Raw genomic sequence first — 13532 nt, forward strand, 5'->3', positions numbered from 1 at the left:
TTACTCAACAGAGTGATTAAAATGTGGAATTTGGTATCAAAGCATGTATAGAATCAGAGTCAGAAGGTACCTCCAGGGTCATCTAGTCCAGCCACCTGCACAATGCAGGAAATTCACAACTATTTGGTGATAGCCGCAATCATAGATGTCTCTAAAAGGCAATTGGATAAATTGATGGAGGGATAGGTCCTACTACTAGCCAAGGTGACTAATGGGAACCTCCATGTTCAAAGGCAGTAAACCTCTGAATACCAGGCAACACTGCGGGAAGGCCTTGGCCTCTATACCCTTCGGTTGGCCTTCCAGAATTCCTGCTTGGCCACTGTATGAGACAGGATGCTGAACTCGATGGACCACTATAATCTGATCCAACAAGGCTCTTCTGATACGTGTGTTGCCATATATATGAAATGTTCCATTTGTTTATTTTTGCATTCTATCTTTTGCACCATTATGTCCACCGCCCACTTTATAAAACTCCTTTCCAAGAAGTATACATTTATTCCTACACTTTGTACATCCCCAATTGTCAGCTGTAGGCTTTTTTGTTCCAGCAAACATTTTCAGGCTGAAGCTGTTAAATTACGCATTAGCATGTTTATATTCCTGGTTTTTTTAATGGTATTTTATTGCCTTCATCTGAACTCGGTGGCAACTTTTATTCTGGTCAGTTTGAATGATGACTTAGAGTACAGTTGCAACACAAAAATACTGTAAACAAATAAAATGTTCTCAATTCATTGCCAACTTTTAGGAAACATCATTGAAATTATACCCGAATGGAGTGTGTGATACAAATATTTATTTTACGCATCAAGAAAAGAAAAGCTCTTGTGACTGAATAGGTTAAGTTAAACATTAACTCTTTGCTGATTCATCAGTGAAAGGAAAGATAAAGTTCTGAATGAAATAAAAGAAGCTTTCAACTACCACATGGAATATATAGAGGAAAGTTATAATAAAGACTTCTGGCCTTGGAAGGTGCCTGTTCCAAATAGGAAAACAAACAAGAAAACCACACTGGCATTTTATTCATACCCTTTTCCTTTACAGTATTTAGCTCCAATGTCTTAAAATTATTTAAGCAACATATAAGTGTTACTAGTCTGTGCCTAGCAATATAGCTTGATCTTTTCAATGCCTCAGTGTTTCCTATGAATAGCTGCTTGCTAGCTGAACATACACTTGCTCTTATGTGGAATTGTATAAGATTCTTATTAAGAATTCCATAGCGCCTTTGGATTTATCAAATGCTTTATAAATATCAGGCTGTTAAATTAAGATCCACAAACACACTGTGAACCAAGTGAACAGATTACTTTTTGGACTACATTTTGAACTGTCCTCTCTTTGTAACATTGCTGGAGAAGATTCTTGACAGTCCCCTGGACTGCAAGGAGATCAAATCAGTCAATCCTAAAAGAAATCAACCCTGACTGTTCCCTGGAAGGCCAGATACTGAGAGCTCAAATACTTTGGCCACCAAATGAGAAGGGAGCACTCACTGGAGAAGACAGTGATGCTGGGAAAGATTGAAGGTCAAAGAAGAAGGGGACTGCAAAGGATGAGATGGTTAGACAGTGTTATCGAGGCAACGAACATGAAATTAAGCAAACTCCAGAGCACTATGGAAGACAGGAGGGCCTAGCATAATGTGGTCCATGGGGTCGCGAAAAGTCGGACTCGACTGTGCGACTGAACAACAACAACAACTCTTTGTAACATGCCCTACCCCACTTTTCTGTTGTGTATATAAATCAGCCTGGAGGATTTATAGTCCAATGCATCTGAAGAAGTGAGTAAATTTTGTTCGTCTTTAAAGTGTCATTAGGCTCCTGTTTTATTTAGATAATGAAGAGCAAGCCATTTCTTACCAAATCCAGTTATTTCCGGGAATAACAAGGCAAACAAAAAGCACTGGGAGAGCACAGAAAGGTGCCGATTTAAATTCAGGAAAGAAACATAACCTCTCTGCTCCCATACAACCAATGGCCATGAGAAATGAACACTGCTCCTGGTATGTTCACTGAACTGCACACATATGAAGTCAGTATATTAGTGTAATTTATATTTTTAAAATGCTAGCAATGAATTTAGTACTGAGTGAGCATTCAAAGCTCTTAATATAGATATAGCAAAATCCAACTCAGCTGAAGCCCCTACCCTCAGTTAAAGCCCCACAAGAAACTCACAGTTCAGTGGCCATTTTCAGTAGGAAATCAGCCGTTACTTACAGCTCTACTGTGTTTTCACATATCACAAAGCAGGTCCCTCCTTTGCTACCCTATCACCAAGGCCCAGGGCTTTACTCGGATGATATGGTAACATGGGAATACACTTGATCTTTGATAAAGGGGTGGTTTCCCCACTGCAATAATATTCAGGAGGAAGAGCTGGCAGGACCATAAGTAGCAGGAGGAAGACAGGGAGGGTTCAGTGTCCAAGCATGTTATCTCATCTGAATATGGATCTTCGCTTAACCAGAGCCAGGAAATTAGAAGGTGAGGTCACACACATTTTTGATCTGAACCGCTTTGGCTGTACTTCTATAGGGAGTAATATTATCTTCTAGTTTCTTCTAGTCCACAGTATTAATTTCTAGGGCGCAACAGGGCCCCAATGACATGTTGCAGAGGAATACTGCCAAAAATGGTATCCCTGCTGGTGATCATGGACAAATTTCACATTTTTATGCCCACGATTCCCTGCTAAAGACTATCCATCGTCTGATGCTGATTCCGGCACTGTTTGAGGGCTGGAGTTATGACAACCAGGAGGTCACATGGGACACATTTGTTTGTGGTTGGAACCACAAATATGCTGTATTTACATATCACACTGCTTTCTGTTCACTGACTGTAAGAAACCTCACTCCAGTCCAGTGCCATAAGGCCTTCAATGAACTTAATAGAAATCATGGAATTTCCTTGGAAACGGCTACCATCGGCATGGATCTGTGTAGCACAAGTGGAACTGTTCTGCTTAAAGGGTAACTTTACCTTTTCCTACTGAGTCTTCCATGCCCCTAAAGTTGTGCCCTGTGGATCAGAGGATCCCCAGGAATGTCATGTGGGCCTGCAGTAAGCAAAAGAGATCAGTGAAAATCACCATACCCTTCTTCTGCACACAGAAAACGGGGTTACTTAGTTAGGGCCCAAGCCACTTCTCTGCTATGAACACGGTTTGACACAGGCACCTTCTATGTGTAGCATCACAACAGGTGACTTGAACAGCTTTCTGAGCCTGTGTGTGTGTGTGTGTGTGCACAGTCCATTGTGTGGGTGTAGCAGCAAATATAAATTCACAAGGCAGAATATCAGTCTCTTTCCTTAACATAACCGCACCAAATGAGATTGAAATTTATGCTGAATTTTTAAAATCTGAAACAAAAATACATCTTAAATTACATTGCTGAAATCCTGCAGTCTAAGTTTTTAAACTAAACTGACATGCTAGGACACAGTTGACTTACTCACAAAATAACTCTAATTCCACAATCAAACGGTAGATTTACAGGGTGCTGCAAATGATAGGAAACAAAAAGCCCACCTAAGTACTGAACTATAACCTCCAGGTGGTAGCTGGAGATCTCCTAGGATCACATCTCCAGGCAACAGAGATCGCTTCACCTGGAGAAAAATGGCCACTTAAGAAGGTGGACTCTGTCATTATACCCCACTGAAACCCCTCAAACCCCACCCTCCTCAAGCTCCACCCCAAAAATCTCCAGGTATTTTCCAACCCAGAGAGTTGTCAACCCTAACTGCAACTAAGCCTTACCCTCCAGAAATGGATGATTGACTTGAATCCAAGTGAGAGGTTATCTACAAGAGGATAAATGGCATTTTCATGATTTCTTTATAAGAATCTTCCCCACAATTGTTTTCATTCCTGCATTTTAGTAATGCATGATCACGTAGCTTAGCTCCCTAAGGCCATGAAAAAATTACGTGCAAGATGCATCCATTTTTATACTTGTTCTGGTAACAAAAAGCAACAGCTAAAAGCCATATTTCTCTCGAAACAATACTTAAGCTGTGGGAGTATGGAAGCTACTGACAGTGCCATCTAAGCTGCTTACAACTTTCTAAGCCCACTGAAGTCAACCGCGTTGTGAGAGACACAGAAATCAGAAGCTGCTGTTGTTTTAGTTTTAAAAAGCCCTGTATCTTGTGTATTTTAGTGAGCCAAATTACTTACACCATTCCCACAATGCAGAATATATCATGTGGGAAATACTATCTTGGAACTGTTATCACAACAGAATTCAAGTGGGAAAATACGTGATTGAAGGCTGCAAAAACACACAAGAACAGCCCCAACCTAGATAGTCCAGGCAAGCCCGATCTCATCAGATCTCGGAAGCTGAGCAGGGCCGACGCTGGCAAGTACCTGGATGGAAGACCTCCAATGCATACCAGGCCTGGGAGGCAAAGGGGCAGGCTAACAAGCCACTCCTCTGAACATCTTCCATGCCCCAGCAGGAGTCACTAGAGGTCACCGTGACTTCCAGGCACAAGCACACACACAAAAATGTAAAAATACCAAAAAGAAAAAGAAAAAACAACAACACACACAAAGCTAGCATATCAAGGTGTCTATATTAGGCTGCGGTCACACACACTAAATAATCCACTTTCAACCTACTTTCAAACTGGATTTTTACTGGGTGAACTGGCAAAATCCAGTTAGAAAGTGCATTAAAAGTGGATTGAAAGTGGATTATTTAGCGTGTGAGACCGCAGCCATAGACGCTTATTTCAGTCTTGTTACTCTCCTTTTGTTTGCAGAGAACAGTTACCATTTGGCAACAGAGAATATTAGCATAAATCCAATTATTCCGAGTTTTAAGCCCATTTGACTAGAGAGCTCTAGGTTCAAGTCTTCCCAAGTCGTACTCAGCCTAGCCTGCTTCACATGATTATTGTGAAAATGAAATAGGATAACCTCAGATGCACTCTTGTGAGTGCAAAAAATAACTGAGAAAGATCACAATATTTTTCAGGTTTAGCATATACTACTGTTTTGTAGTTACTGTCAAACATTTAGGTGAGTCATGTTGTTCAAGATTTGCTTTTAAAAACACTCAAAATTATGACTTTAGATTCTAAAAAATACACCCTGAACACATTGTAATTAACTTTTTTTTTTTGCTTTCCCTAATGAAACACTGCATGGTGAATAACAGTAATCATACTTTGATATAGACAGGCATGAGAGTTCAGGGTTGATTTACACATAATTGGCCCATTAAGGTTTTCTGTATTGCAATCCAATATTACACTTTTATTTTTATTACTGATTACAGGTATCACTGGGACAAACCTACATTCACCTGCTTTCTCAGAAATACATCATCCAACATGAAGTATAGGAGGGTGGAGAAGGAATGATGGAAAATGGTTTGACTCTGGCTGGTATTTTTCTGTCCAGCCAGTTATACCTCCTGTGCTTAAAATGCTGTTTCACAACTCACAACCTCAGTATCTGAGGAAAACCCACAAGCTTCATTACATTTGGCTCAGATACCAAAAACTTTCTGGTTCCCAGCATCCAAGAAACCACAGTTTGCCTTTGCATATGAACCGGGCAAAATTACTCTTCCCTACAAACCAGGATTCTAAACCATGAATTAATCCCTCTAGTGTGTTCTCTTACCTACCAACTGTAACTTAATCATTTGGAATCCTAGTTTGTAGAATCCTCTGGATAAAGAGACTTCATTTAGCAACCATTTATTACTGTAGTATAACTACTGTAGTAGTAAAAGTACCACTCACAAGGACTTTGTCTCAGGCAGGCGTTAGAGCAAAGACTAAACACAGTCCTTCTGAAATGAAAGTCTAGAACTTTAAGATAAATTCATAAAATGCAACAGACATTTTGTCATACCCTAAGCACCCAAAGCCTGACCTAAAGATTCTTAGTCCACGACTCCACAGTAAAATCTACTATTGCTAGTCAACTGGACCTTATTTTGTCAAAGACTAGAAGCAGGTTATTGTATCTATGTGTAGGTTACTCCCAATTTTTACTTGGCAGCTAATGAAGATTTTTGGCTGCATAGACTGTTCAGAAGTTGATGGCCCTCTAAGTCAATGGCCTTACAAAGGTATAATTCTGCTTAAGGTAGCACTTCAGACTGTCCCCGATGCACACTTACTTGGGAGTAAGCCTCACTGAATGAAGTGGGCCTTGTCTTTTAGGTAGACTTTTATACAATAGGGCTGTCCATAACAAATACTGAATCATCTGGCCAGAAACAAACACAGCTAAGGTTTCATATTAAGGGACAATTTCTATGTAACATTTTTGCACATGGGGGCAGTTATACGTATCTATTCAAAAGCAGCATTTATGAAGCAATGTAAAAACTGTCTTACCGGGTCAATATCTTTATCCTTGTACATATATCACGAAGATGACCTAGGTACTGGTTTGATATGGAATGTAGTGGAGCTGAAATGTCTACTCACAAAGCCATTCCTATATTACTTTATTGTAAATGCATTTTTATTCAAGGGCATGTGCTAACAAGGGAACATGAGAACTGGGTCACCCCAGTAGCCAAAGACAACCCCTGCTGTCATACAAAGAGAACTTCCAACTAGACCCTCTGCCTCTGATTATGTACATATGACAGACAATGGCTTGGATCCACTGGAAGCATTCTACATGTTCTGGAGTCCTTGCACATGGAAATGTGGGGAGAAAAACCAACTCATGCTAGCACCCTGTACTAAGTTAATCATAGCATATCCCAAACTGCTTTTCCAATTGCACATGCTATTGTGCAAGCAATTTCTGGGAATTATAAGATATAAGGAGGAAAGTGTTCAGTATTGCACAAGATCTTGCCCAAGTGGCGCTGTGCTAAATCAGATTACGTTTCTGCTTGCGCACTTCTGGATCCAAGCCTATTTGTTTATCTCATCCAGGGGAAGCCATTATCAGCCAGTCAGAAATTCTCAATTACCTCTTCTTACCACACCCTGCATTTTAACATTTAGGTTGCAAACAGAAATTTGTTTGTTTACTTCATTCATAGCCTACCTTCTTCCCCAAACGGTGGTCTAAAACAGCTTACATTGTTCTCATATTTTAACATTTAGGTTGCAAACAGAAATGTGTTTCTTTACTTCATTCATACCCTACTTCTTCCCCAAATGGTGGTCTAAAACAGCTTACATTGTTCTCATCTTCTCCATTTTATCCTCACAACAACACTGTGGGGTAGGTTAGGCTAAAAGTGTGTGACCGGCCTAAGGTCACCCAGCTAGCTTCCATGGCAGAGTGGGGATTTGAACCAGGACCTCCTCCCAGATCCTAGTCCAACCACTACACCATACCGGCTCTCCACCAGTGAAACATCTGTGTGTGTTTGTTATTGCCTACCTCCGTGGAGCAACCCTAGTATTACCTTGGGAGTCTCTGATCCAAATCCTGTCCAAGGCTGACCTTGATTAGCTTCCAAGAACTGATAAGACTTGGCTAGCCTGGACTATCCAGCTCAGGGCACTGTACAAAATGGCACATCAAATAAGTATGCTGTCAACATGTGTGTGTGTGGGGGGGGGGATGTATTTAATCCATCATAAGCAAACCTGGACAATACCCTCAACCCTGTATGAATGCTGATGAAGTCTACAATGAGAAAAATTTTAGCCAGTATATATATATATGACTGGTAGTAACTGCACATTATCTGATGCCTTTGCAAAGGGAAAGGAATGCATCCTGCCACCAGATTCAGCCGCACCTTGCTGCAGCCACTGGTGAAACTGACAGCAGTGAGTCCACAGACCTCTAGGGAAAGTGACAGGATCTGTCTTGAGAATTCCATGAATTGGAAATAGCAAGTTCTAAATTTTAAAAAAATTGCTATTTTTCACCAAGCTTCTTGGACTGGGCAGAGCAGATCACCTTTAAAATATTTTTTCAACAGACATGGCTCTACGTAGCTGTTAACTACTCCTGGGAATTCTGCCAAAGCTTTTATCTCACTGCTTGAGCAAGAGTAGGAAGAAACCTAGTGAAAAACAGACTTGTCAGTTTCACTAGGCTTCTGAGGATCTGGCTGCTGAAATCCCAGCCATTAGGCTCATTTCACCATTTCTTTTTATTTGTGTGTACATGTAGGGGGGGCAGACAAACGCAGGTGCTGGAGACAGTCGCCAACAGTGCTACAAGTGCTACAAGTGGCAACTGCATTTGTTTTGCAAATGCAGTGGACCTCTGAATCAATACCTGATAAAAGTGGGATGGCAACAGGTCAAACATGGAAATCCAACCGTTTGCAATTAACTGTGGCTGCTTCAAGACAGGAACGTGCAGCAGCAGCAAGCAGGATGGAAACAAGGCGCCACTTGCCGTGCTGCTGCCCCCAGCCCCTACTCATCCTCTTGTCATGGCTACACATGGTGTCCAGGCCCCACAGACCATTAAGGGTCTTTCTTTTCCCCAGCCACACTGTACTGCAGTGTAAGGATATAGTACGGCTCAGGAAAGAAATGGGGGGGGGAGAGATCTTTAAAGGCTGAACTGGGGTGGAAATGCAAAGTTTAGCACCACCACTTTGAAGGCGGAGTTGAGCTCCACCACCCCTCCCAATGGAGGCTCTGCCCACAGTTTCCCCTTTAAACCTGAGAAAGTGAGTAAAGAGGAAGAAAACAGCAGCCAGACTAGTCAAGCACTAAGTGGGCTTGTCTAAGTGGGCATTGTCTTGATGTGCCCCTTTACTGTAGGGGCTTGGAAATGTCCCCTGTAGAAGTAGCCGCTGTCTGGATTCTCAGGAATGAGAACATGAACGTGGCCAGGAGGAGAAAAAAGGAACTGCGTTCAAGACACTCACAAGGGGAATACCTGATGAAGAAGAGTACTTCCTTTTTTAGCACAAAAGCAGCAGAAGGGGGGGGAAGGGTTAAGAATAGCCTTCCCTCCCCACTTCCACCTCACAAGGTGGAAGTTTGCAACCTCCATGCCTGCACTAGCAAAACAAGAGTTGCCAAGATATACCATGCAACTGTTTTCAGGGGATAGCCAAGTTGGTCTGCAGACAGTAGAACAGCTAGATCTGAGTCTGGGAGCAGTTTAGAGGCCAACAAGATTTTCAGGGTAGGAGCGTTCAAGAGTCAACATTCCCTTCATCAGATACAGCTGGTATCTGACAAAGCGAACTTTGACTCTGGAAAGCTCATACCTGGAGATATAAACTGCTCCTGGACCCCAATCTAACTGTGCAACTGAACACCACACCTTCTGAGAAAAAAAAATCCCTAGTTTTTTGGTAAAAAGGAAACGGGCAGTGTCCAGAAACCCAGCGCAGCAAACAAGGGGCTACCCTTGCAGTCAAACAGGGACACTCAAAGGAATATCTAATTGCACATTTTATCACATTGTACACCTGCCGGGGAGCTATACAACGCCACTGTGTGTAGGAGTGGAGGGGGGGGGGATTTATCACCGCCCTTCTTCACTGCATTTGCAACGAGGTGGTGAATCTTTCTCTGGCGGGTCTCTAACAGTTAAGCCTCCGAGGCGGAGACGCCTCTTCCTTTCACCGCCCTTGCGATACAAACGCAGGACGTTCCAGGCCTGCCTTCCAAAGCAGCTTGACACGCACGCTCCGGCAGGCAAACTCTTGGCTCGGCCTTTCCCCTCCCCGCACACCGCTTTTCTTCTCCGGGACTCGACCCAGCCGGGCTTCCCCCGCCACGGAAAGCCACACACACGCCTCCGCAGCCCGATCTCCCTCCCTCCCTCCTTCCCGGCTCCCACCAGCCCCTGAACCAGGGTGACCTTGGCCCGCGTTCCAGGAATTCCGAGGCGCAGGAGCCGAGGAGTTACTAGCGGTCACCGCCGCCGACGGCGGGCCCCTTCCCCGCCCAGGACACTCCTCCGGCGCGCATACCGAAGGCGCGGCCCTGCCCAGTCAGTGGCTCGGAGAAACAAATTTGGGGGGGGGGGGGGCATGTGGGGGGGGGGGGGGCGTGCGTGGGAGTTAGCGCGTTGCCACGAAAGCAGGCGTCCCGGGGAAGCGGCCGGAGCAAAAAGCACTCTAGTCGTCCAAGCTTTCGAGGAGTAGAGCGGAGGCCACGCCCAGCTCCTTCCCCCCCCCCTGGATTTTGCAGAATCGCTTTTCGCTCCGCAATGAAACAGCTGCCTAAAGCGCGTGCATTCACTGACTCCGAAGGACTGCGCTGCAATCAAACTCACTCTTGGACTGGGATATCCCGTCCTTTTGGCCGTTCAAGATGCCACGAGACTCGGAGAGTCCCGTTCATTTATGCGGCCAATAGGCTAACCACACCTTCCTCTCGGGGGGGGGGGACAAACTGGAGTCTGGAGACAAGACTAAGTTTTTGTGCGAGCAAAACTTTTTGCTGACGGTCCCCGAAGGGGTGAGCAAATGCCCTTTACACACACCCTTTCAGGCGCCTCCGAGCTTTCATGACTCTGCAAATTTCCCCCTTCCCCGTTCAGACAAAACAACAACAACCCGGGAAACCGTCTCGGGGGTGGGGGTGGAGGGAGCACCCGCTTGTCACAGACTTTCCCACTGGAGCCGGCGCGCACTAGTCTACTCCTCCCCCTTCGGCTAGGGCCCCTCCCCTTCACCCAGGCAAAACTCGCGCATCCTCCCTCCTTCCCTTTGTTCCCCCCCTTAGCTCCACCCCCTTCGCACGCGCCAGGACCACCTGTCTCCACGGCGTCCCACCTGCGACCCCAGCATGCTCCCCGAGCCGAGTAGGGCCCGGGGACCCCACCCCACGTGCTCCTCCCGCGCGCCAAGGCGGACAAGTCAGCGAAAAGCTGGCGGAGAGAGAGAGAGAGCGGCTCAGGAGCTGCAGGGACTGGGGAGGGGGTTGACAAGGTGCCCCTTCCGGCCACCGGGCGCATTCGAAGGTGGGCATTTGTCCCTTTAGCCGCGAACTCCGCCAAAGGGCCCCTCCGAACCAGTCCTCCACCTCAGCCCTAAGGACGCTGCTTGGGAATCCATTCCGCTCTGAGTAAGCACACGCTGACAGGGATCCTCTCTGTCCCCCCAATGGCTCCTTTTCGTGCTCCCTGGACTTTTCCCGCCTCCGTCTCTTCCCCCCCCCCTCGTCCCCGAGTCTCGCGCCCACCTGCTACCTCTTGCCCCTTCCCCTCCCTTCGGGTTGTTAAATCGCCGCCGGTCGGCAGCGCGTTCCCACAGCGACGCTTCTCTCTGCAGACCTGGCGCCTGGCCCAGTGGCTCTTCCGGAGGACGCGGAGCCGACTTACTCGGGACGGAGGCGGCTGTGGTCGCCGGCTCTCGGCACATAGCGACGAGGCAGTGGCTGGTGATCCAGAGGGCTGCCAGCAGCGCTCGCCCGCCCATGGCTCTCCACGCTCCGCAAAACCCGGCTGGAATGCAGGCGAGGAGACGAGGCGCGCGACTCGGGAAAGTTTCCCTTCGGTGTTAGTTTCTTCTGAAGTGCGAAAGTTGTGCTCGGGAGGAAAGGCTCCGCGTGGGCCCGCGGGAAGACAGCCTGTCTCTCCAATTAATTCCAGCCTTTCCGCTGCGCCTGGACCGTTCCCCTCGGGCGCCCTTTATGCGAATGGCAATATGCAAATGAAGCTCATCACCAATTGGCTCTAAAAATGAGCGGAGGAGGGGCTATAAATGAATTCTCCAGAGTTCGTTAGGTCGATTTGCCAAAAAAAGAAAAAAAGAAGAACACCTCCTTTTGGGTCACTCTGCAGACGCCCAGTTGTAACTGGGAAAAAAGCTCTAGAACTCTGCCTGGAAACTGCTGAGCGCAAAAATCACTTGTGCAAAATGATTTGAAAGGTCCACAGCTTGCAAAAGCTTCTAGGAAGCCTTTGCGTAAGGCGGGGAGGATTGTGCATTGACTTTCTTACACAGAGGACTTTCTTCTTTGCCCTTCTTTATTTAGCACATTTTTATCCTGCTCTGTGAGCTTCAAGTCAGAGTGGGGATTTGAACCCAAGCCTCCCAACCTTGTAGTCCAGCATATCAACCACTGCATTGCACAGGTTACTGTCATACACAATATTTGCATTTAACGTTGTTTTGTACTGCATTGTACCAGGCAAGCTGCCTACTGGCTAGCTGAATCGTGCACGGATTTTTCTGGCACTAAATCCAATTGAATTTAACAGGTCATTTCACTCTTTCTGAAAAATCATAGTACTTGGGAGCTTGCTTTGCATAACAACTGGAAAATATAGCAGTTCATGGTACTTAAGTTTTTCCAATGTGTTTTCTCCCTGGTCTGAGACATGCACTTTAAAGTCTAGGTGCACAAGCTAGCAGGAACTCCTGCTACCCTGCAATGTATGAAATATGTAGGAAGCTCTCCTACATTGACTCTGCTCTATCTTAGAAAGCAGAGGCGTGTCAGACTCGCTTGTTATGAGGTCGGGATCTGTCATAAATGTCACTTTGTCAGGCCGGGCCAGTGTGCTATAAAATGTAATGCCAGGGCACCAGAGATACAAACTTTATAATGTACAGTAGCTGGTAAGCACCAAGCTGCTATGTCCTCACTGCAAGGCTGCATTGACCAGGGGGTGTTCAGAGGAAAACCCACATGGGAGGAGGGCCAGCCAGGGCTATTTTTGGGCAGGAACGCACAGGAACAGAGTTCCAGCTGGCTCCCAAGTTGGCCACGCCCACCAGGAACTCATTAGCATAATAGGCCACACCCAACAGGAGAAACTCATTCGGATTGGCTACAATTAGGGGTGTGTGGCCTAACATGCAAAAAGCCCTGGGTTTTGACAACAAACAAGGTAAAGAGAATAAGAAGCAAAAGGTGGGTGTGGCTGGATGACCACACTTCTGGTAACATGGGGGTGTGGCCTATTATGCGAATGAGTTCCTGCTGGGCTTTTTCTACAAAAAAAGCCCTGGGGCCAGCCATGCAGTTTTGGCAGATCCCCCCCCCTCCTGGAGGGCGTGCAAGCCCCTTCCCCAGCTCAAAGCCTGGGCTCCATGGTAAAAACACAACACGGCTGGGTGTTGTGAGCACCCCCCTTCTTCTGAGTAGGATTGCCTGCTCTGGGTTGGGAAATACCCAGAGATTTTGGGGATGAGCCTGAGGGGTGTGGGGTTTGAGGAGGGGAGGGACTTCAGGCGGGTACAATGCCATAGATGTCCACCTTCAACAGCGGCCATTTTCTCCAGGGAAACTGATCTCTGTCACCTGGAGATCAGTTGTAACAGCGGGAGATCTCCAGCCACCGCCTGGAGGCTGGCAACACTACTCCCAAGCCACCGTGGAAGGGACCTGGGAAGACAAGTTGAACTAACCCCCCCCCACCTGCAGAAGTGGGGGTGGGGGTGGCCCAGGCACAAGGCCACATGCACAGTAGGACCCAGGCCAAGCAAAGCCCGATAGGCTGGAGACACCCTGCAGCAGTGGCCACCTCTGGCCAAGGCCAGCAGGCGAACGAGGGTGGGCGATACTGGGGGTTCAGGCCAGAGATCATCAACAAGCTGTGCCATCCCCATGCGGCAGTAGCCGCTGAGGGCCCCTGGATGT

The 13532-nt window shown here is 46.4% G+C and overlaps 1 protein-coding gene across 1 annotated transcript in view; it reads right to left on the minus strand.

The window, feature by feature from the left end:
• Positions 1-11535, minus strand: part of LPL (lipoprotein lipase) — a 35025-nt gene extending 23490 nt beyond the window's left edge. The window contains exon 1 of the mRNA XM_015421416.1: positions 11266-11535. Coding sequence (XP_015276902.1) covers positions 11266-11362 — 97 coding nt within the window. The 5' untranslated portion in view covers positions 11363-11535. The remainder of the gene's footprint in view (positions 1-11265) is intronic.
• Between the last annotated feature and the right edge of the window lie 1997 nt (positions 11536-13532).

This window comes from Gekko japonicus, unplaced genomic scaffold (genome assembly GCF_001447785.1).
Source record: "Gekko japonicus isolate JY-2015 unplaced genomic scaffold, Gekko_japonicus_V1.1 scaffold740, whole genome shotgun sequence".
Taxonomy (NCBI): Eukaryota; Metazoa; Chordata; class Lepidosauria; order Squamata; family Gekkonidae; genus Gekko; species Gekko japonicus.